Here is a 25,189-nt window from a genome sequence, read left to right as displayed (position 1 = left end):
AATATACTGTGTATAATGACATGTTTTTCTCCCACACCTTAAGGCACTGTATTCTATACAAGCCCGCCTTTGGCTTGAAGCATGACAAGTATACTTTGTCCTCCATTTTCCACTTTTTGGTGTCCTTGCAAAGTAGAGCAATAGGCCTATTAACTATTTTTCGGCTTTCACCAATCTGTACTGCTTGCGCTTTCTCCTTTTTTCTCTCCTCTTTCTCTCTCTCCCTCTTTTTCCTCTCAGTACAAACAGCAACACACTCTCCTGCACAAAGTGAATGGGGCTACTATGCTGGTCACTTTTTTCACCTGTCGAGTCCTCCTCTTCCCTTTCCTCTACTACGCGTATGGCAGGTATGTCTCTGTCTGTCCCTCACTCTCTATCACGCTCTGCTTTCAAGCTGAGCTTAAAGGACTGATGTGCATGGGGATTTGGTCACATCTCTTATTTTTCTTAACTCTTGTATCAGGGTTCGGGGGCTTGTGAAGAGAGCATCATTGTAATGGGTGGCTGTCAAGGAATAGTTCATCTACATTTCATAATACTTTCAACATTTTCTCATTTGGACTCCATGTACATTTAAGGCCAGATTCAGAGTTGAGATAAGCGCAAAGAACTCTGGCTTTTGCATTAATCATTTATTGACATCAATGGGAGCATAGCATGTGTGGATCTCATTTAATAGCCTGGCTACCCATCCACATCACTCTGGCCAAACGCCACGCCCACTAATGTTTCTTTGTGGGTCTCCCCAATGACTTCTCGAATGCAGACACATTCAAACCGTTCTAATTGGTCCCAGATACCGATGGGTTGGGCAAGAGACGGCCTACATGAATCATGTAATTTTGGCCTCAGCACAAAAGACATCTAGAATTGGTTCAGACTGATGTATAGAGCGATTTGATATAGCAGGAAAATTAAATTCAGGATGAGTCGTCAGGCAACTAACTTATGTCAAATTGAGCCATTTAAGGTAAACTGATAAATACAGAATGATGAAATATGGGTGAACAATCCCTTTAATGCCTCCGCCCCCCTTTTGTTAGTTCTACAGTTTACATAAGTCGGAGGTTTACATACAGTTAGGTTGGAGTCATTAAAACTCGTTTTTCAACCACTCCACAAATTTCTTGTTAACAAACTACAGTTTTGGCAAGTCGGTTAGGACATCTACTTTGTGCATGACACAAGTCATTTTTCCAACAATTGTTTACAGACAGATTATGTCACTTATATAATTCACTGTATCACAATTCCAGTGGTTCAGAAGTTTACATACACTAAGTTGACTTTGCCTTTAAACAGCTTGGAACATTTCAGAAAAATAGGTAATGGCTTTAGAAGCTTCTGATAGGCTAATTGACATCATTTGAGTCAATTAGAGGTGTAACTGTGGATGTATTTCCAGGCCTACTTTCAAACTCAGTCCCTCTTTGCTTGACATCATGGGAAAATGAAAAGAAATCAGCCAAGACTTCAGAAAATAAATTGTAGACCTCCAAGTCTGGTTCATCCTTGGGAGCAATTTCCAAACGCCTGAAGGTATAAACACCATGGGACCACGCAGCCGTCATACCGCTCAGGAAGGAGACACGTTCTGAACGTACTTTGGTGAGAAAAGTGCAAATCAATCCCAGACCAACATTAAAGAACCTTTGAAGATGCTGGAGTAAATGGGTACAAAAGTATCTATATCCCCACAGTAAAATGAGTCCTATATCGACATAAGCTGTGAGGCCGCTCAGCAAGGAAGAAGCCACTGCTCCAAAACCGCCATAAAAGAAGCCAGATTAGGGTTTGCAACTGCACATGGGCACAAAGATCGTACTTTTTTGAGAAATGTCCTCTGGTCTGATGAAACAAAAATAGAACTGTTTGGCCATAATGATCATGGTTATGTTTGGAGGAAAAAGGGGGAGGCTTGCAAGCTGAAGAACACCATCCCAACCGTGAAGCATGGGGGGTGGCAGCATCATGTTGTGGGGGTGCTTTGCTGCAGGAGGGACTGGTGCACTTCACAAAATAGATGGCATCATGAGGATGGAAAATTATGTGGATATATTGCAGCAACAATGGGTCTTCCAAATGGACAATGAGCCCTAGCATACTTTCAAAGTTGTGGCAAATGGCTTAAGGACAACAAAGTCAAGGTATTGGAGTGGCCATCACAAAGCCCTGACCTCAATCCCATAGAAAAATTGTGGGAAGAACTGAAAAAGAGTGTGCGAGCAAGGAGGCCTACAAACCTGACTCAGTTACACCAGCTCTGTCAGGAGGAATGGGCCAAAATTCACCCAACTTATTGTGGGAGCTTGTGGAAGGCTACCTGAAACGTTTGACCCAAGTTAAACATTTTTAAGGCAATGCTACCAAATACTAATTGAGTGTATGTAAACTTCTGAACTACAACCATTTTTTTCTGAGGTCTTAGCTGATTTCTTTTGATTTTCCCATGATGTCAAGCAAAGAGGGACTGAGTTTGAAGGTAGGCCTTGAAATACATCCACAGGTACACCTCTAATTGACTCAAATGATGTAAATTAGCCTATCAGAAGCTTCTAAAGCCATGACATCATTTTCTAGATGATGACCCACTGGAATTGTGATACAGTGAATTAATCTGTCTGTAAACAATTCTTGGAAAAATTACTTGTGTCATGCACAAAGTAGATGTCCTAACCGACTTACCAAAACTGTAGTTTGTTAACAAGACATTTGTGGAGTGGTTGAAAAACAAGTTTTAATGACTCCACCATCAGTGTATGTGAACTTCCGACTTCAACTGTATGTGGCCACTCTAAATCCCCCATGTACCCATTCTCTTTATAATTCTCCCCATCCAGGTATGCGTCCATTCCCCTCCACATGGTTCCTTTCAACGTGCCCTGGCAAGTTAACCTGGGCGCAGCTATGCTTATGGCCCCCCAGGTCTACTGGTTCTCCCTCATTTGCCGAGGGGCCCTGCGACTCTTCACTGGCTCTTCCCGCTCCCGCAGGCCCCCGGTCACTGCCAAGGATGACTTGGACGGACAGGCGCCGTCCCAGCCCGCCAATGGGTACAGCACTCATGCCACAGAACAAAAGTCAGACTCTCATTGAGAAGTGGGCGGGAGGGTGAGAGGTAAGGAAGGTGGGGATAATGTACCGGTGGGTGAAGTTGAAAGGGAAAGAAAGGTAGTGAGACTTTGAACAAGCATGAGTTTTCAAGAGTAAAAAAAGAAATGCTTCAAATGGTACTGTCTTTGTTGCCAGAATCTATACTCAATACTGATATTTTGCTTGTGCGAATAAAGGAATTGAAGGGAGCGTTTGCACATTTGAACAGCACACAACATAGGCATCAGAAGCTATTGTTCCCCCTGATGCACGTTGAGAATGGAGAGAGATTAGCCTGAAAGAAGTTTAGGAAGTGAGAGGTGGAGAGCGTCCTCGTGTAGATCAAATGAAATCCTGTCTGCCTAGGAGGTAAGTTAGCACAGGAGTTAGGAATGTATTATACTGGTATGTTTAGTACATTGCTTTAGATAGAAAGGCCTAATTCGGCTTAGTAACAAGAAACGACCTCGCCAAGCAGTATTTTGACTTGTTAGTATTTATCTGTATCCTTTGTACTCTTAACAAATGTGACCAGGGTGGAAGGGAGGTAACCTCATAAGACTATTATGCTGCCTTATCTCAATTGTTTGTGTGTGTACTACATTTTATTTATTTTAATGTGGAATATTTATTTTTTTCCTTGGATTGAAAATGTGACAAGTGTTCTTACCTTCACGTTGATTTGGACTGTAGTTCTGTTTCTGATCTCCCATTCTGTGTTTTTATTTTTGATCCATTTTGATCTCCAGTAGTTCAGGTAGCAAATGCATGAATCATTTCGCCTGTTGGCAGTTCAACTCTGCCGCCTTGCAACAGTGTTATTTTATTCAGTGTAGAGAATGTAATTTTGAGGAACAAAATAAATGGCCAATTTTGTGGGCCTTTGGGTTTCTATGCCCTACGTGGGTCCTTAACTTTTGACTGAGTGGTATTGAAGCATATTAGGTAAATGAGTTAGTGCCAGTGCAACAACAAAAAAACAGCCCTATTTATTCCACATATTGTCATTCATTGGCTGACGTTACACAAGTATTCTGCCCAATAATATTTAATAAAAAATCAAAAACGTGTTTTATTATCACTGCTGTAATTAGTGAATTGCATAAATCGACCAGAATATAATCAATACACTGTCTTGGTAGCATTTAGTATAGGTTGACCTTTCTAAAGCTCTTGAAACTGCTTTAGGAGTCTGTTTCCACTTCTTCAGTTTCTTATTTGTACTGAGCAAATTTAATTGAGCCACTGGTTTCAGGAGCCCTATTCACTCAGAAAACATAACTATACTAGGAAAACAAACAGTCCAGTAACCTTGGATGCAAGAAAGATGGGACAATAACGTCTAGACGGTGATAAACTATACATTTGTTCTATATGTTTATTGGTTAGTGGTTCTTGCCATTGGGGGAAAAATGCATTTCAACTGATTTATTGTATATGCTTATTTTATTTGTGGTTTTGAATTGAATGCATATTTATGCATACGTATTTATGTACCGTATAAACTTCTGAGCCTTATGTGAAGGCTATATTGTTAACTCATAGCTAAAATATACTCCTCTGTTCTGAACTTGTCTGGGTGTTATATCAAGACACTGATTTATATATATAAAAACAAAAAAAAGAGTAATGTTTATTACAAGGATACAAAACGCACAAGCATACAAAATCGGTAATGGCATTTAAAAAAAAAAATCAGGCATCGAAGCTTTTGGCCTGCAGTTTTTCCCCGTCTCAGTATCGCCTTTGTCTTGGCGAGAAGATTTTGCTGGGGTCGCTGTCTCTCTCCCTCTCCTTTTCTCGTTCTTTTTGACTGTTGGGAGAGAGTGCCTCCTCGGGCCCAGCCCGGCTGCTCTTCTCGCTCTTGAAGAGGTCTCGTCCAGTCCGGAGAATGTGTTCCTCAATTTTGCGGTGGCGTTTCATGTCTGACAGTACCTTGTCCAACCTAGCCTCCCGTTTGACAGAGGACCGAGCCGAGGACCCTGCGAAAAGAGGACAATGCATGAATAAACCCCAGAATGAGGGTAGTGGTTGACAGCAGTTAACCATTGAGGGTATTTGTTTTAGTTCACCTGGTGGGTGGAGTTACTCCCGGGTTGAAAAAGTGATCGTATTTGTTTGCTAACCAGTAGTGCTGAGCGAGTAACTAAAAATGTGGTAATTAAAAAAACAAATTAAACAAGTAACTGACCTACATCGGGTCAATTATTTGAATTTCATGTCACACAAGTTTCTCTAGAGATTAATCAGATCCAGCCTGAACTGTGCAATGTTGTAATTTCCAACAGGCCAATATTCTAAATAGTTTAACTCATAAAATGTGGTCCTTAACTACAATGACCATAATCCGTTGTGCATCAACTTGTCTGATCTGTGTTTCTTTCACAACTGCTACAAAAGAGCGAAGAATGCACAATCGTGAGGTGATAAAGAGCAGCTTTTGCTTTGAGGTATCTACCAGAAAATACATGATCTAAGTGATTGATATGTGGTATTCAGCAGTCAAAAGTACGCCTTATTTAATTTTAAGAACTACAAAATTGTGATTTTGTTAGGGCACAGGCAGAACCTCTATAGAGATAAGATGACTTGGAATGAAATAAAACAAATGTAATACACTAAAACAGATTTAAATGTGAACAAATGATGGTTAACAAGTGGCAGTAATGGGCAGTCACTACTATCATGGGACTTTTATTAATTTGTTCTATGTTACAGGATTCAACCCACATAATGCATAGTCCATTTAATGTAAATAATCGTAAACCTGTGATAATTATTTCATAATCTAACCGACTTAAAAAAGCACTAATAACCAGGCTGCCTTCCGGGCATGAGCCGGGTACCCCACTGAAGCAGACGGCGAAATTGGCTCAACAAAGTCAAATGTCCAGCATGTGGAGAACGGCGTTAGTATTCTGTGTTTTGAAGAACACTAATTTGAAAATTAGTGCATACATTTTATGCAAGATACTTTTGTATATACAGTGCCTTGCGAAAGTATTCGGCCCCCTTGAACTTTGCGACCTTTTGCCACATTTCAGGCTTCAAACATAAAGATATAAAACTGTATTTTTTTTTGTGAAGAATCAACAACAAGTGGGACACAATCATGAAGTGGAACGACATTTATTGGATATTTCAAACTTTTTTAACAAATCAAAAACTGAAAAATTGGGCGTGCAAAATTATTCAGCCCCTTTACTTTCAGTGCAGCAAACTCTCTCCAGAAGTTCAGTGAGGATCTCTGAATGATCCAATGTTGACCTAAATGACTAATGATGATAAATACAATCCACCTGTGTGTAATCAAGTCTCCGTATAAATGCACCTGCACTGTGATAGTCTCAGAGGTCCGTTAAAAGCGCAGAGAGCATCATGAAGAACAAGGAACACACCAGGCAGGTCCGAGATACTGTTGTGAAGAAGTTTAAAGCCGGATTTGGATACAAAAAGATTTCCCAAGCTTTAAACATCCCAAGGAGCACTGTGCAAGCGATAATATTGAAATGGAAGGAGTATCAGACCACTGCAAATCTACCAAGACCTGGCCGTCCCTCTAAACTTTCAGCTCATACAAGGAGAAGACTGATCAGAGATGCAGCCAAGAGGCCCATGATCACTCTGGATGAACTGCAGAGATCTACAGCTGAGGTGGGAGACTCTGTCCATAGGACAACAATCAGTTGTATATTGCACAAATCTGGCCTTTATGGAAGAGTGGCAAGAAGAAACCCATTTCTTAAAGATATCCATAAAAAGTGTCGGTTAAAGTTTGCCACAAGCCACCTGAGAGACACACCAAACATGTGGAAGAAGGTGCTCTGGTCAGATGAAACCAAAATTGAACTTTTTGGCAACAATGCAAAACGTTATGTTTGGCGTAAAAGCAACACAGCTGAACACACCATCCCCACTGTCAAACATTGTGGTGGCAGCATCATGGTTTGGGCCTGCTTTTCTTCAGCAGGGACAGGGAAGATGGTTAAAATTGATGGGAAGATGGATGGAGCCAAATACAGGACCATTCTGGAAGAAAACCTGATGGAGTCTGCAAAAGACCTGAGACTGGGACGGAGATTTGTCTTCCAACAAGACAATGATGCAAAACATAAAGCAAAATCTACAATGGAATGGTTCAAAAATAAACATATCCAGGTGTCAGAATGGCCAAGTCAAAGTCCAGACCTGAATCCAATCGAGAATCTGTGGAAAGAACTGAAAACTGCTGTTCACAAATGCTCTCCATCGAACCTCACTGAGCTCGAGCTGTTTTGCAAGGAGGAATGGGAAAAAATGTCAGTCTCTCGATGTGCAAAACTGATAGAGACATACCCCAAGCGACTTACAGCTGTAATCGCAGCAAAAGGTGGCGCTACAAAGTATTAACTTAAGGGGGCTGAATAATTTTGCACGCCCAATTTTTCCGTTTTTGATTTGTTAAAAAAGTTGGAAATATCCAATAAATGTCGTTCCACTTCATGATTGTGTCCCACTTGTCGTTGATTCTTCACAAAAAAATACAGTTTTATATCTTTATGTTTGAAGCCTGAAATGTGGCATAAGGTCGCAAAGTTCAAGGGGGCCGAATACTTTCGCAAGGCACTGTATAGTGTATGTGGAGACCCCTTCAAAATGAGTGGATTCGGCTATTTTCGGCCACACCCGTTACTGACAGGTGTATAAAATCGAGCACATAGCCATGCAATCTCCTTAGGGAAACATTGGCAGTAGTATGGCCTTAACTGACGAGCTCAGTGACTTTCAACGTGGCACCGTCATAGGATGCCAACAAGTCAGTTCGTCAAATTTCTACCCTGGTCAACTAAGTGCCGTTATTGTGAACTGTAAACGTCTAGGAGTAACAACGGCTCAGCCGCGAAGTGGTAGGCCACACAAGCTCACAGAATGGGACCGCTGAAGGGCGTAAAATCGTCTGTCCTCGGTTGCAACACTCACTTCCGAGTTCCAAACGGCCTCTGAAAGCAACATCAGCACAATAACTGTTCGAGCTTCATGAAATGGGTTTCCATGGCTGAGCAGCTGCACACAAGCCTAACATCCATATTAATGCCCATGATTTTTGAATGAGATGTACGACAAGCAGGTGCCCACATACTTTTGGTCAGGTAGTGTACATATTTTTATGAACAATGCATCATGCCACCTTCTTGATAATTATGCCCCAGCACCAGTTTTAGCTGCACTCCGGTTCAGTCTAATTGAATCTCATCGAATCACTGTGAATATGACTCGATATTAGGCAATAGGCAAGTGCTTATAGACCCTAAGTTGCATGAGAGATACTGTGGAATGAAAGGTATCTTCCAAAACAAAGAATGAGGTAAGTGAAAGTCATGAGCAGCGAGTCATACCTGGTGTCCTGCGTCGGTTGATGAAAGCATTTTTTGGAGTTTGTTGTATCTGTTCTTCATCAAAATCAAACTCTGTGGGAGATGGGGCCCTGACAAAGAAAGAAAATACTAGTCATCCATACTGCCATAGTTTATCTTTATAAAAAACAGGTGGAGTCCCTTGGCCTCTATTTCAACAAACCTAACCCAATGGTGAATCTTAGCACTGGTGGTAGCACTATAGTTTTTTTGGGGGTGTGTCAAATATTTTTGCAATTTTCACAACCTGAATTATGGGCGCAGCAGCTGGCTATGGTGTGAAATGGCTAGGCTTTGACAAATAAACAAGTTGTAGGTTTGTCAGGCTTGACCCTCTCACTGGCCAATCAGAACTTGCTTCATGGCTAAATGTGTGGTTGCTTCAAGTTGTGTATTTTATGTATTGCATTGTCAGCAAATCCAATTCGAATGTTAGTCCATTTATAGCCTATTTTCTTAAAATGCCCTACAGCAGTGTTTCCAAACTTGGTCCTGGGGACCCCAAGGGGTGCACGTTGTGGTTTTTGCCCTAGCACTACACAGCCAATTCAAATAATCAACTGTGTAATACTAGGGCAAAAACCAAAATGTGCACCCCCTCAGGGTCTCCAGAAAAAACGCTGGCCTACAGAAACAAAATATAATGTAGGCCTATCCCATATTTCCTAAATATGTTGAACATGTTTACACTCCACATTGTTCTGAGTCAGGGATGGCAACTGGCGGCCCTCAATTTCCAAAACTGGGCCCCTGACCAGTCAACTCAGTCAGCGTCTCAACTTACTGTTGAGTGTTAGAATACACAGTCACTCACTCAGATAGCATATTAACATGGCATAAGTCCTGGTAAAATGTGTAAAATGCCAGGAAATTTGCTTTAAAATGGTAAAAATTCTCTAGGCCCCATGGCAAAGTTCTCTACGCCCTGTTGAAAAATTTGCAGACTTGCAATAAATGTACTTTTAAAATAGTTTTTTTGATTTGATTTTTTAAAAATAAATCATTGCCGTCATGACGGACCCAGTAAAATGTTTTGACCGTGAGGTGGGGGTGCCACCCAACCAAATCTTGCTTTGGCCACTGGTATAATGCATTTGGTTAAGAGTTTACTCTAACTGCACAAACCAAACTTTTTGGGACCAGCCAGAGAGCCTTTTAGTGATAGCACATTCATCAGGGACCCCCTCATAAATCAGAACACAACTGGGGTGAGATGAAAAATAGCCTTCAAGGAGTTTTTCTATGACCTCGGCAATGCAAGGCCGGACCAAGTCAAGGGCCCTGGGAAGACACATTTTAAAGGCCCGCCTCTTGGCATCGAAGAGCCATTTTTGCAGTTTAAAGCTTCTCTAGGGTAGGGGGCACTATTTTCACCTCCGGATAAAAAGCGGGCCCAAAGTAAACTGCCTGCTACTCAGGCCCAGAAACTATTATATGCATATATGGATAGAAAACACTCTAAAGTTTCCAAAACGGTTAGTATAACAGAACTGATTTGGCAGTCAAAAACCTGGCAGTCAAAAACCTTTTTTAGTTTTCTATTCAATTCCATTACAGTATCCATTGACTTAGGAGTCAAATTGCAGTTCCTATGCCTTCCACTAGATGTCAACAGTCTTTAGAAATTGTTTCAGGCTTGTAGTCTAAAAAATGAGGGAGTAAGACCAGTCTGACTGGACCCTAAAGTGTCACAGAGCTTTCTCATGCGCAATCCTGAGAGTGCACCTTTCTTGTTTACCTTTTATATTGACAACGTTATTGTCCGGTTGAAATATTATTGATTATTTAGGCTAAAAACAACCAGCGGATTCAATATAAACATCGTTTGACATGTTTCTATGAACTTTACGGATACAATTTGGATTTTTTTGTCTGCCTGTTGTGACTGCGTTTGAGCCTGTGGATTACTGAAGAAAACGTGCAAACAAAACTGAGGTTTTTGGATATAAAGAGAGATTTATCGAACAAAAACATTTATTGAGTAAATGAATGTCCCCTGAGTGCAACCATATGAAGATCATCAAAGGTAAGTGATTAATTTGATCTCTATTTCTGACTTGTGCAACTCTTCTACTTGGCTGATTACTGTTTGTAATGAATTGTCTGCTGGGCGATGTTCTCAAATAATCGCATGGTATGCATTCGCCGTAAAGCCTTTTTGAAATCTGACACCGTGGTTGGATTCACAAGAAGTTCATCTTTAAACCTATGTTTTCAGAATTTTTATAATCGGCGCTCTGCAATTTCACTGGATGTTGGTCAGGTGTGTTGCTACCATCCCACGTACCCTAGAGAGGTTTTAAGCAAATTTTCTTCAATTCTAAGTGCATTTATGTACAAAAAAAATGTTTAAGGGGAAAACAAGAAGTATTGAGTTGAAAGGTTTATAATTGGTGGAGTACTGTGGATACCAATATCCATGTGAGTCTCCCAGGCCCATGTTGCCCAGCGTTATGAACATAAATTGTAGATTAAGAGTTATGTAATATTTTTGCATTGTATTTTCAGAAAATGATATACAGTAATAGTTTCACTATTTTTTTCCCCCAAAAAACATATTGGGCCCAGACAATTGCATTCTATTGGTGCAGCCTTTCTTATGGGCCAACAAAAGACGGACTGGACTGACTCTTGTTTTCAAAGTGACTGTAACCAGTAAATCTCTGAGAACGCCTGTGGATGTGGGTACGCAGACCTGCAAGCCACTGTGGCCCCTCATGATGAGTTGAGATTTTGTGGCACCCACCCAAGTAATTGCATGGCTTAAATATGGAAATACACTCAGTGCCTTCAGAAAGTATTCATACCCCTTGACTTATTCCACATTTTGTTGTTACAGCCTGAACTCAAAATTGATTAAATAAATAAAGGTGCACCCATCTATCTATACACAATACCCTGTTTTTAGAAATGTATTAAATTAAATACAGATATCTAAGTTACATAAGTATTCACACTCTAGAGTCAATACTTTGTAGAAGCACCTTTGGCAGTGATTACAGCTGGGAGTCTTTCTGGGTAAGTCTGTAAGAGCGTTCCACAGCTGGATTGTGCAACATTTGCCCATTCATCTTTTCAAAATTCTCCCAGCTCTGTCACATTGGTTGTTGATTATTGCTAGACAACCATTTTCAGGTCTTGCCATAGATTTAAGTCAGAATTGTAACTCAGCCACTCAAACATTCACTGTCTTATTGGTAAGTGAAAGGTGAACTAATCTTCCAGTGTCTGGTGGAAAGCAGAATGAACCAGGTTTTCCGCTAGAATTTTGCCTGTGCTCAGATCCATTCCTTTTCTTTGTTATTCTAAAAAAATATTACAAGCATACCCATAACATATTGCAGCCACCACTATGCTTGAAAATATGGAGTGGTACTCCCCAAACATTACACTTCAGGACAGAATGTTTGTTTTACAAAAAAAATTGTAGTATTACTTTAGTGCCTTGTTGCAAATAGGTTGCATGTTGTGGAATATGTTTTGTGCAGGTTTCCTTGTTTTCACTCTGTCAATAAGGTTACTATTGTGGAGTAACTGAACCTGTTGTTGATCCATCCTCAGTTTTTCCCATCACAGCCATTAAACTCCTGTTTTAAAGTCACCATTGGCCTCATGGTGAAATCCCTTTCTTTACTCTCTGGCCACTAAGTTAGGAAGGATATCTGTATCTTTGTAGTGACTGGGTGTATTGATACAGCATCCAAAGTGTAATTAATAACTTCACCATGCTCAAAGGGATACTTACTGTCTGCTTTGGTTGAATCTGTTTTTGAAATTCACTGCTCGACTAGGGTAGTCATTCAAAAATCATGTAAAAACCTAATTATGTGACTTGTTAAGCACGTTTTTACGCCTGAACTTATTTAGGCTTGCCATAAAAGGGTTTGAATACTTATTGACTCAAGACAATTCAGCTTATCATTTGTAATTAATTGGGAACATTTTGGAAGAACATAATTAAACTTTGACATCATGTGTGTAATACATTTTATCCCATTTCAAATTGTTGTAACACGGCCTCCCGGGTGGCGCAGTGGTTAAGGGCGCTGTACTGCAGCGCCAGCTGTGCCATCAGAGTCCCTGGGTTCGCTCCCAGGCTCTGTCGTAACCGGCCGCGACCGGGAGGGCGCCGCACAATTGGTCTAGCGTCGTCCGGGTTAGGGAGGGATTGGTCGGTAGGGATGTCCTTGTCTCATCGCGCACAAGCGACTCCTGTGGCGGGCCGGGCGCAGTGCGCGCTAACCAAGGTTGCCAGGTGCACGGTGTAGGCTCCGACACATTGGTGCGGCTGGCTTCCGGGTTGGATGCGCGCTGTGTTAAGAAGCAGTACGGCTGGTTGGGTTGTGTATCGGAGGACGCATGACATTCAGCCTTCGTCTCTCCCGAGCCCGTACGGGAGTTGTAGCGATGAGACAAGATAGTAGTTACTACAACAATTGGATACCACAAAATGGGGGAGAAAAAGGGGTAAAAAAAAAAAAAAAACAATTTGTAAAAAGTCAAAAGGGTGTGAATACTTTCTGAAGGCATTGTAGCAATAGCCTACCATCGCCATTGAAATGGCCAGTAGTGACTTTTCAACGTGAAAGTTTAAAAAACAAACAGGCTTACAAGCGGATTCAGAACTTCAGACATTGATCGTAATTCCCGAGATTCAACAAAAGATAGTGGAAGATGCATTTTTTTTTACAAAATTATCAACGAAAAACAATAAGTCATCCCGAGTCGCTAACACTTTTCATGCATTGGGCATCCAAACTTCACAGAAGCTGGACAAAAATAATGTCCAATATAAATAAAAAAGGGGAATATGTTGACTGTTTTGCTGCTCGTGATATTTTAATAAAATGCCAGTGCGCCAGTTTTTACATGACGCAATTGCAAACTAAAAGTGTGTTTGAAAATAGAGCCCCTAGACTTGTTCAATAAGAAACGATAATTTTGGTTTTCCATTGCGTACCACAATGAACACAACTCTGCTTACCGTAGTCCTCCTGGACCAGAGCTAGAAGGAAACATAACCAACCTTAGATATAAATGAATACACAACTCACTTGCGCTCTCTATCCTCCCTCTCCCTCTCTTTTGTCGCCTCGTCCTCATCATCCCTCTCGGGCGAGGGGGTCCTCTCAGGTGTAGGCGGTCTTCGAGGAAGGGGCACAAAGTTCAGTTCCAGCTTCTCCCCTTTTGAAAGGAGCTCATACAGTCTTTTGATTTCGTCGGGAGGGGGCATCCAGTTTTTGGGGTCCTCGATTTCATCATCGCTATAGGTGATTTCCCACTCTCGCTCCACCTGCTTTCGATCGCCTCCCTCCAGCTTGTTGTCTGCTTCCATCTCCCCCTCCTGCCCCTCTCCTTCCATCGCATCTCCACTTTTGTCTCCATCTGGAAAAAAACAGATGTTATTCGGACAGAAGCATGCATGTGTAAGTTAGTGTGTCATTCTTGAATTGCGGTGGTATTTGCAACCATGAAAAACTCATCCAAGGACGCCCTCCAGCTATTCTTTTTACCTTTCCTGTTACAAAACAATATCCCAAGTATAAATGAAATAACTATAAATCTAAGGCCCTTTTTGTATCCCAAAAATGTTGACGAAAAACTAAATACGAGCATGTCTTGTTTATGACACCTTTCCCACTTTTGTGAAATATCATCCAGCCGCAATCTGTAGTTATTTTTCGAATCGGGTATTCGGTGGGGTGGGCGAGAGGCCAGTGGCGATGCGTGAATTTGGCAAGGGAACAGTAAAGACAGATGTGTAAATTAGAAGTTAATAACTATTAATCCATAATTTGTATGGTTGCATAGGCCCTAAATAGAAAATGCAACATGTAAAAAGATCCCCAAAATGTTCCGTACCCACAAAAAGCTTCTCTGTAATTCTATGTAACCTTTTATTTCACTAAGCAAGTCAGTTAAGAACAAATTCTTATTTACAATGACGGCCTACCCCAGCCAAACTCTAACCCGGACGATGCTGGGCCAATTGTACGCTGCCCTATGGGACTCCCAATCAAGGCCGGTTGTGATATAGCCTGGAATCGAGTCTGTAGTGACACCTCTAGCATTGAGATGCAGTGCCTTAGACCGCTGCGCCACTCGGGAGCCTCAACATCCCTGTTAGTGAGTACTTATCCTTTACCAAGACAATCCATCCACCTGACAAGTGTGGCATATCAATACGCTGATTTAACGACATGATCATTACACAGGTGCACCTTGTGCGGGGGACAAAGGGTCATTCTATAATGTGCAGTTTTGTCACACAACACAATGCAAGTGATGTCTCAGGTTGAGAGAGTGTGCAACTGGTATGATGGCTGCAGGAATGTCCACCAGAGCTGTTGCCAGAGAATGTTATGTTAATTTCTCTACCGTAAGCCGTTGTTTTAGAGAATTTGGTTGTACGTCAAACCGGCCTCACAACCGCAGACCACGTGTAACCACGCCAGTCCAGGACCTCCAAATCCAGCTTCTTCACCTGGGGAATCGTCTGAGACCAGCCACTCGGACAGCTGATGATCTGTGGGTTTGCACAACCAAAGAATTTCTGCACAGACTGTCAGAGACCGTCTCAGGGAAGCTCATCTGCACGCTCGTCGTTCTCACCAGGCTCTTGACCTGACAGCAGTTCAGTGTCATAACCGACTTCAATGGGCAAATGCTCACCTTTTGATGGCCACTGGCACACTGAAGAAGTGTGCTCCTCACAGATTAATCATGGTTTCAACTGTCCCAGGCAGATGGCAGACGTGTAGGTGAACACCATGGTGGTGGTGGGGTTATGGTATGTGTAGGCATAAGCTACGGACAACGAACTCAATTGCATTTTATCGATGACAATTTGAATGCACAGAGATACCATGACGAAATCCTGAGGCCCACTGTTGTGCCATTCATCTGTCGCCATCACCTCATGTTGCAGCATGATAATGCACGGCCCCATGTCGCAAGAATCTGTACACAATTCCTAGCAGCGGAAAATGTCCCAGTTCTTCCATGGCCTGCATAATCACCAGGCATGTCAACCATTTGCGCATGTTTGGGATGCTCTGGATCTACGTGTACAACAGCATGTTCCAGTTCCCGCCAATATCCATCAACTTCACCCAGCCATTGAAGAGTGGGATAACATTCAACAGGCCACAATCAACAGCCTGATCAACTCTTTGCGAAGGAGATGTGTTGCGCTGCATGAGGCAAATGGTGGTCACACCATATACTGACTGGTTTTCTGATCCACGCCTCTACCTTAAGGTATCTGTGATCAAAAGATGCATAGCTGGATTCCCAGTCATGTGAAATTCATAGATTTAGAACCAAATTAATTAATTTCAATTGACTGATTGCCTTACGGAAAAGAGAGAGAGGCAGCTGCATGCATGTGACCTCACATTTTTCAAGACGTTTTTTGCAAAAAGATAGATTTCGAGTAAGATAAACTTGAATTTTTCGGCAAAGACATATACAGGATGCTACTCTCCACAGCATAACCTTCACTCTAGAGCAAAACTCGAAACCTACAATTTTGGACAAAATTACCTGGAAGGATTAACACTACCAAGAACACCATACAACCTGGAACCGAGACCGACCAGATACAACTTCAATTAGTACTGAGGTGTGAAGTGAGAGGTGGAAGCCTTTGAGCCCAACAAATGGCAGGTTACCCCACCCAAATCCAGAAGCCTTGAAGCTTCTTCCTGCTGTTAAAAGACCATCCCAAGTGGGTGTGACACCGACTCCCGTTGCCTGCTGCACTGCTGTTTGGATTCCACCTGGCGATCTGTTTACGGTCTGCCCTGGCTTGTCTCCCCGTCTGGTACAGGTACCCCTACCACATTCCCCCCTCTCTCCCGAGCTTTCGCTTGCCTCCAGCACACGTGCACTGTTGGGGCGAGCATGACTCCAAACAAAGCATGACTCCAAACACCCAGAAAAGGCTACTCTCCTCAATGTTATCCTCACAAATAATCCTGATAGTTATCAGTCTGGTGTTTTCTGTAATGGACTTAGTGATCATTGTTTTACAGCCTGTGTTCGTAATGGCTGCTCAGTGAAACGATGTGTCATAGACGCTTGCTAAATAACTTTAATGAGCCAGCCTTCCTTCATAACCTGGCCTCTGTAAATTGGTATAGAATCAGCTTGATTCCCTCTGTCGAAGACACTTGGACCTTCTTTAAAAAATATATTTTCAGTGATATTGTTAACCGCCCCCATAATAAAAATGAGAATTAAAAACAGGTTCAGCCCCTGGTTCGACCGTGATCTTGCAGAGTTGCTCCACCTCAAGAATTGCATTTGGCGAAAGGCTCGGCACACGCATACTCAAGCTGACTGGCTCTCGTTCAGGCAAATTAGAAATAAGTGCACTCAGGCTATCTGGAAGGCCAAAGTTAGTTACTTTAAGGAGCAGTTCTCTCTCTGTGGGTCAAACCCCAACACGTTCTGGAAAACAGTTAAAGATCTGGAGAATAAACCCTCCTCCTCACAGCTGCCCATGTCCCTTAAAGTTGATGTGGTTGTTACTGACAAGAAGCACATGGCTGTGCTTTTTAATCATGATTCCTATTTGACTCAGCCATGCCTCCTTGCCCGTTCAACATTTCCTCATCTCCCACCCCTTCTAATGCGACTAGCCATGATGCTCCTCCCTCTTTTCCCCCTGCCCTACTACAAAGTTTCTCCCTGCAGGCGGTCACTGAGTCCGAGGTGCTAAAGGAGTTCCTTAAACTTGACCCCAAAAAAACATCTGGGTCAGATGGTTTAGACCCTTTGTTCTTTAAGGTTGCTGCCCCTATAATCGAAAAACCTATCTCTGCCCTTTTTAACCTGTCTCTCCTCTCTGGGGAAGTTCCCATTGCTTGGATGGCAGCCATGGTGCGTCCTTTATTTAAAGGGGGAGATCAAGCTGATCCTAACTGTTATAGGCCCATTTCTGTTTTGCCCTGTTTATCAAAAGTGTTGGAAAAACTTGTCAATAATCAACTGACTGGCTTTCTTGATGTCTATATTATTCTCTCTGGTATGCAATCTGGTTTCCGCTCAGGTTATGGATGTATCCCTGCAACCTTAAAGGTCCTCAATGAGGTCAGCATTGCCCATAATTCTAAGCAAAGTTGTGCTACTATTTTAATTGACTTGACCAAAGCTTTTGATACGGTAGACCATTCAATTTTTGTGGGCCATTTAAGGAGTATTGGGATCTTGGGTCTGGTTTGCTAACTACCTCAGAGTGCCGTGTATAAAGTCAGAACATCAGCCACTGCCTGTCACCAAGGTGGTATCCCAAGGCTCGATCCTAAGCCCCACGCTCTTCTCAATTTACATCACCAACATAGCTCAGGCAGTAGGAAGCTCTCTCATCCATGTATATGCAGATGATACAGTCTTATACTAAGCTGGCCCGTCCCCGGATGTTGTGTTAAACGCTCTACAACAAAGCTTTTTCGTCCAACAAGCTTTCTCTGCCTTTGACCTTTGTTTTGGAGATGTTCAGAGCAAGGTTGTGGTTTGGTAAGAACAATGCCTCTCTCCCCACAGGTGTGATTAGAACTTGAAAGTATGGCTACACTGTCCTTCTCTCAGCACATATCAAAGCTGCAGGCTAAACAAGACTCCCTAAATTGTATCAGCATATCGATTGCGCATCCAGGGCTGGAAAAACCTTGGATCATTGTTATTCTAACTTCCGCGACGCATATAAGACCCTGCCCCGCCCTCCTTTCGGAAAAGCTGACCATGACTCCATTTTGCTGATCCCTGCCTACAGACAGAAACTAAAACAAGAAGCTCCCACGCTGAGGTCTGTCCAACCCTGGTCCGACCAAGCTGATTCCACACTCCAAGACTGCTTCCATCACGTGGACTGGGACATGTTTCGTATTGCGTCAGATAACAACATTGATGAATACGCTGATTCGGTGTGCGAGTTCATTAGAATGTGCATTGAAGATGTCGTTCCCATAGCAACGATTAAAACATTCCCTAACCAGAAACCATGGATTGATGGCAGCATTCGCGTGAAACTGAAAGCGCGAACCACTGTTTTTAATCAGGGCAAGGTGACTGGTAACATGACCGAATACAAACAGTGCAGCTATTCCCTCCGCAAGGCTATCAAACAAGCTAAGCGTCAGTATAGAGACAAAGTAGAATCTCAATTCAACGGCTCAGACACAAGAGGTATGTGGCAGGGTCTACAGTCAATCACGGACTACAAGAAGAAAACCAGCCCCGTCACGGACCAGGATGTCTTGCTCCCAGGCAGACTAAATCACTTTTTTGCCCGCTTTGAGGACAATACAGTGCCACTGACACGGCCTGCAACGAAAACATGCGGACTCTCCTTCACTGCAGCCGAGGTGAGTAAAACATTTAAACGTGTTAACCCTCGCAAGGCTGCAGGCCCAGACGGCATCCCCAGCCGCGCCCTCAGAGCATGCGCAGACCAGCTGGCCGGTGTGTTTACGGACATATTCAATCAATCCCTATACCAGTCTGCTGTTCCCACATGCTTCAAGAGGGCCACCATTGTTCCTGTTCCCAAGAAAGCTAAGGTAACTGAGCTAAACGACTACCGCCCCGTAGCACTCACTTCCGTCATCATGAAGTGCTTTGAGAGACTAGTCAAGGACCATATCACCTCCACCCTACCTGACACCCTAGACCCACTCCAATTTGCTTACCGCCCAAATAGGTCCACAGACGATGCAATCTCAACCACACTGCACACTGCCCTAACCCATCTGGACAAGAGGAATACCTACAGTGCCTTGCGAAAGTATTCGGCCCCCTTGAACTTTGCGACCTTTTGCCACATTTCAGGCTTCAAACATAAAGACATAAAACTGTATTTTTTTGTGAAGAATCAACAACAAGTGGGACACAATCATGAAGTGGAACGAAATTTATTGGATATTTCAAACTTTTTTAACAAATCAAAAACTGAAAAATTGGGCGTGCAAACTACCTGCCCTCCAGGACACCTACACCACCCGATGTTACAGGAAGGCCATAAAGATCATCAAGGACAACAACCACCCGAGCCACTGCCTGTTCACCCCGCTATCATCCAGAAGGCGAGGTCAGTACAGGTGCATCAAAGCTGGGACCGAGAGACTGAAAAACAGCTTCTATCTCAAGGCCATCAGACTGTTAAACAGCCATCACTAACATTGAATGGCTGCTGCCAACACACTGACTCAACTTCAGACACTTTAATAATGGGAATTGATGGGAAATGATGTAAAATATCACTAGCCACTTTAAACAATGCTACCTAATATAATGTTTACATACCCTACATTATTCATCTCATATGTATACGTATATACTGTACTCTATATCATCTACTGCATCCTTATGTAATACATGTATCACTAGCCACTTTAACTATGCCACTTTGTTTACATACTCATCTCATATGTATATACTGTACTCGATACCATCTACTGTATCTTGCCTATGCTGCTCTGTACCATCACTCATCCATATATCTTTATGTACATATTCTTTATCCCCTTACACTGTGTATAAGACAGTAGTTTTGGAATTGTTAGTTAGTTTACTTGTTGGTTATTACTGCATTGTCGGAACTAGAAGCACAAGCATTTCGCTACACTCGCATTAACATCTGCTAACCATGTGTATGTGACAAATAAAATTTGATTTGATTTAAAGTTAAATCTAGACTTGGTTTCCTCTATCGTAATCGCTCCTCTGTCACCCCAGCAGCCAAACTAACCCTGATTCAGATGACCATCCTACCCCTGCTAGATTACGGAGACGTAATTTATAGATCAGCAGGTAATGGTGCTCTCGAGCGGCTAGATATGCATTATCATTCGGCCATCAGATTTGCTACCAATGCTCCTTATAGGACACATCACTGCACTCCTCTGTAAACTAGCCATCTCTGTATAACTGTCGCAAGACCCATTGGTTGATGCTTATTTGTAAAACCCTCTTACTGCAGCCCTCATCCTCCACATTTAACACCTGCTCTGCCAGTCACATTCTGTTAAAGGTCCCCAAAGCACACAAATCCCTGGGTCGCTCGTTCCAGTCGCTAGCTGCAACAAACACTCAAACTGGATAGTTGTATCTCAATCTCTTCATTCAAAGACTGACTCATGGACTCTCTTACTGACATGACATTAAGATGGCGCCAACAGAGATGGTCGCCTCGCTTCACGTCCTTAGGAAACAATGCAGTAATTTGTTCTTTCATGTATTATTTCTTACATTGTTAGCCCAGAAAATCTGAAGTGTTGTTACATACAGCCGGGAAGAACTATTGGATGTAAGAACAACGTCAACTTACCAACATTACGAGCAGTAATAGAACTTTCCCGAAGTGGAAAGGGTGTGTTCTTTACCACCGTATTGTTCACCTAATACCTTTTTTGCACTATTGGTTAGAATCTGTTAGTAAGCATTTCACTGTAAGGTCTACTACACATGTTGTATTCGGTGCACGTGACAAACTTTGATTTGATTTAGATCTAATCCCAGAGGTCGAACCAAAACAACTTCATCGCAGAGTAGGTAGACGGAGTGACCTCCTGGTCAGACTTAGAAAGCGAGCACACCATCCACCGCTTCTGAGCATATTATTCGCCAATGTCCAGTCTCTAGACAACAAGGTGGACAAAATTAGGGCACGAGTTGCTTTCCAGAGAGACTTCAGAGAAGGTAACATTCTCTGTTTCACAGAAACATGGCTCACTCGGGATATGTTGTCAGTCGGTAGAGCCACCAGGTTTCTTCAAATGTCGCACCGACAGAAACAAACATGTCTCTGGTAAGAGGAAGGGCGGGGTGTATGCCTCATGATTATTGACTCATGGTATAATCATAACATACAGGAACTCAAATCCTTTTGTTCACCTGACCTAGAATTCCTTACAATCAAATGCTGACCGCATTATCTCCCAAGATAATTTTCTATGAGTGCAATATGTGCCATGTAAGAAAGCTAACGTTTAAGTTCCTTGCTCAGAACATGAGAACATATGAAAGCTGGTGGCTCCTTTTAACATGAGTCTTCAATATTCCCAGGTAAGAAGTTTTAGGTTGTAGTTATTATAGGACTATTTCTCTCTATACCATTTGATTTTCATATACCTTTGGATGTTCTTATATGCACTTTAGTATTGCCAGTGTAACAGTATAGCTTCCGTACCTCTCTTCTCTCCTATCTGGGCTCGAACCAGGAACACAACGACAACAGCCACCCTCGAAGCAGCATTACCCATGCAGAGCAAGGGGAACAACTACTCCAAGTCTCAGAGCGAGTAACGTTTGAAACGCTATTACCGCGCACGCCGCTAACTAGCTAGCCATTTCACATCACATCGTTACACCAGCCTAATCTCGGGAGTTGATGGGCTTGAAGTCATAAACAGCAGCGCTGCTGGCAAAACGCACGAAAGTGCTGTTTGAATGAATGCTTATGAGCCTGCTGATGCCTGCCATCGCTCAGTCAGACTGCTCTATCAAATCATAGACTTAATTATAAAATAATAACACACAAAAATATGAGCCTGAGGTCATTAATATGGTCAAATCCGGAAACTATTATCTCGAAAATAAGACGTTTATTCCTTCAGTGAAATACGGAACCGTTCCGTATGTTATCTAAATGGTGGCATCCATCAGTCGAAATATCCTGTTACATTGCACAACCTTCTTACGTAAAATTCTGGCAAATTAGTTCGCAATGAGCCAGGTGGCCCAAACTGTTGCATATACCCTGACTCTGCGTGCAATGAACGCAAGAGAAGTGACACAATTTCACCTGATTAATATTGCCTGCTAACCTGGATTTATTTTAGCTAAATATGCAGGTTGAAAAATATATACTTCTGTGTATTGATTTTAAGAAAGGCATGGGTGTTTATGGTTAGGTACACGTTAGAGCAACGACAGTCCTTTTTCGCGAATGCGCACTGCATCGATTATATGCAACGCAGGACACACTAGATAAACTAGTAATATCATCAACCATGTGTAGTTATAACTAGTGATTATGATTGATTAAGTTTAATGCTAGCTAGCAACTTACCTTGGCTTCTTACTGCATTCGCAAAACAGGCGGGCTCCTCGTGAGGCAGGTGGTTAGAGCGTTGGACTAGTTAACCGTAAGGTTGCAAGATTGAATCCCTGAGCTGACAAGGTACAAATCTGTCGTTCTGCCCCTGAACAAGGCAGTTACCCACCGTTCCTAGGCCGTCAATGAAAATAAGAATGTGTTCTTAACTGACTTGCCTAGTTAAATAAAAGGTGTAAAAAAAAATATATAAAAATCAGCAAAATCGCGTCCAAAATTACCGATTTCCGATTGTTATGAAAACTTGAAAATCGGCCCTGATTAAATCGGTCGACCTCTAGTTTACATATCCTAAATTACTCATCTCATATGTAGATACTATTTTATACTATCTATTGCACCTTGCCTATGCCATTGTGCATCCATGTACATATTCTTACTCCATCCCCTTACATTGTGTGTATAAGGTAGTCGTTGTGAATTTGTTAGATATTACTGCACTGTCTGAACTAGAAGCACACGCATTTCACTACACTCGCATTAACATCTGCTAACCATGTGTATGTGACCAATAAAATTTGATTTGACAGTTTGCGTGTTGTATTGTTGTCTCTACCATCTTGCGCTTTGTGCTGTTGTCTGTGCCCAATAATGCTTTGTGCTGCGATGTTGCTACCATGCTGTGTTGGCATGTGTTGCTGCCACACTATGTTGTCGTCTTTGGTATTTTGTTATTTTATTTTAAATGTTTAATCCCAGCCCCCATCCCCGCAGGAGGCCATTTGGTAGGCCGTCATTGTAAATACGAATTTGTTCTTAACTGAATTGCCTAGTTAAATAAAAACAAAAAAAATATGAACTGTATCTCAGTAAAATCTTTGAAATTGTTGCATGTTGCATTAATATTTTTGTTCAGTGTATTAGACCTAGGCTACAATAAATTTAAGCCATCACCTGAGCTTGGTTGTAGGTAAACATCTGAAAGAATGACAAGAAAACCCACCTAAACATGCCTAAATCCTGCTATATTGTTCTGTGGGCAGATTAAACTAAATTAGTTCAATGCAGATCAGCGCTAGATTTTCTGACGACCTAATTAAGCATTAGAAGAATCAAACATGGCGGAGGTTCGATAATGCAGTGGGGTTTCTTTGCGACCTCGGGAGGGCCTTGAATATGCAAAGTGTTTTGGAGTCCAGTGTCCAAAACCTTGGTCTCTGTCGAAGGTTGTGGGTCTTTCATCAGTACAACCCCAAACACACATCAAAAAGCATCTGGGAAGGGTTAAGGAAAAAATGCTGGACTGGCCAGCAATGAGTACAGATCTGAAACCATTAGAAAACCTATGGTAGCAGTTGGTCTAGACTGTAAACTACATTATAAACTGGGTGGTTCGAGCCCTGAATCCTGATTGGCTGACAGCCATGGTATATCAGACCGTATACCACAACATTTATTTTTACTGCTCTAATTAAGTTGGTAACCAGTTTATAATAGCAGTAAGGCACCTCTGGGGTTTGTGATATATGGCTAATATACCACGGCTAAGGGCTGTGTCCAGACACTTTGTTGTGTCGTGCCTAAAAACAGCCCTTAGCCGTGGTATTTTGGCCAAATACCACACCTCCTCGGGCCTTATTGCTTAACATCACTAGGGTAGGGGGCAGCATTCGGAATTTGGATGAAAAGCGTGCCCAAATAAACTGCCTGCTACTCAGGCCCAGAAGATAGGATATGCACATAGTAGTAGATTTGGATAGAAAACACTCTAAAGTTTCCAAAACTGTTAAAATAATGTCTGTGAGTATAACAGAACTGATATGTCAGGCGAAAACCCGGGGAAAATCCAACCAGGAAGTACTATTATTTTTAAAGACTTTTTCCATTGAAAACCTATCCACCATACAAAGACTTAGGACCCAGTTCACGATCTCTATGGCTTCTTCTACATGTGGCCAGTCTTTAGGCATTGTTTCAGGCTTTAACTATGAAAAATGAGGGAGATACAGCACTTTCAATCATCAGCCATGCGCCTGATCGGGAAAGCGCCTTTCCTATTGACAAAGCTTTTGTCCGGTTGAAATATTATTGATTTCAAAAACAACCAGAGGAGTGATTTTAAACATCGTTTGGCATGTTTCTACTAACTTTTTTATTGTACTTTTTTGGACTTTTCGTCTGGACTTAGTGCACGCGCCTTAAGCATTCGGATTACTGGACAAAACACGCGAACAAAAAGGAGGTATTTGGTCATAAAGAGGGACATTATCGAACAAAACAAACATTTATTGTCTAACATGGAGACCTGGGAGTGCCACCAGATGAAAATCATCAAAGGTAAGTGATTATTTTTAATGCTATTTCTGACTTTTGTGACACTCCTTGGCTCGAAAATGGCTGTATGGGTTTCTGTGGCTAGGTGCAGACCTAACATAATCGCAAAGTGTATTTTCTCCGTAAAGCCTTTTTGAAATCTGACACAGCGGTTGCATTAAGGAGAAGTTTATCTTTATTCGTATGTTTAACACTTCGTTTATCGTTTATCAATGTTTATGATGAGTATTTCTGTAATTTGATGTGGCTCTCTGCACTTTTACCGGGTGTTTGTTTGAGACAATGCATTTCTGACCACAACGCGCCA

The 25,189-nt window shown here is 42.1% G+C and overlaps 2 protein-coding genes across 11 annotated transcripts in view; one reads left to right on the top strand and one right to left on the bottom strand.

Moving 5' to 3' along the window:
* Nucleotides 1-4,166, top strand: part of tlcd3bb (TLC domain containing 3Bb) — a 46,929-nt gene extending 42,763 nt beyond the window's left edge. For 4 of the 5 annotated variants that reach the window (XM_036946689.1, XM_036946691.1, XM_036946692.1 and 1 more), the window contains exons 6-7: nt 241-350; nt 2,844-3,099. In XM_036946689.1, the coding sequence (XP_036802584.1) occupies nt 241-350; nt 2,844-3,099 (366 nt within the window). Of the gene's footprint in view, nt 1-240; nt 351-2,843 lie in introns of all 5 variants that reach the window. The other variant, XM_021565527.2, reaches the window with a different exon arrangement.
* A 539-nt stretch (nt 4,167-4,705) lies between these two features.
* pagr1 (PAXIP1 associated glutamate-rich protein 1) overlaps nt 4,706-25,189 on the bottom strand; it is a 32,306-nt gene continuing 11,822 nt past the window's right edge. For all 6 annotated transcript variants that reach the window (XM_036946688.1, XM_021565524.2, XM_021565526.2 and 3 more), the window contains 3 exons: nt 13,544-13,874; nt 8,472-8,560; nt 4,706-5,078 (listed from right to left, as the gene is read on the bottom strand). In XM_036946688.1, coding sequence (XP_036802583.1) covers nt 4,831-5,078; nt 8,472-8,560; nt 13,544-13,874 — 668 coding nt within the window. In that variant the 3' untranslated portion in view covers nt 4,706-4,830. The remainder of the gene's footprint in view (nt 5,079-8,471; nt 8,561-13,543; nt 13,875-25,189) is intronic.

The sequence above is a fragment of the Oncorhynchus mykiss genome, chromosome 16 (assembly GCF_013265735.2).
Source record: "Oncorhynchus mykiss isolate Arlee chromosome 16, USDA_OmykA_1.1, whole genome shotgun sequence".
Lineage (NCBI taxonomy): Eukaryota > Metazoa > Chordata > Actinopteri > Salmoniformes > Salmonidae > Oncorhynchus > Oncorhynchus mykiss.
The sequence above is the reverse complement of the archived record's forward strand: the minus strand, read 5'-3'. Positions and strand labels throughout refer to the sequence as shown.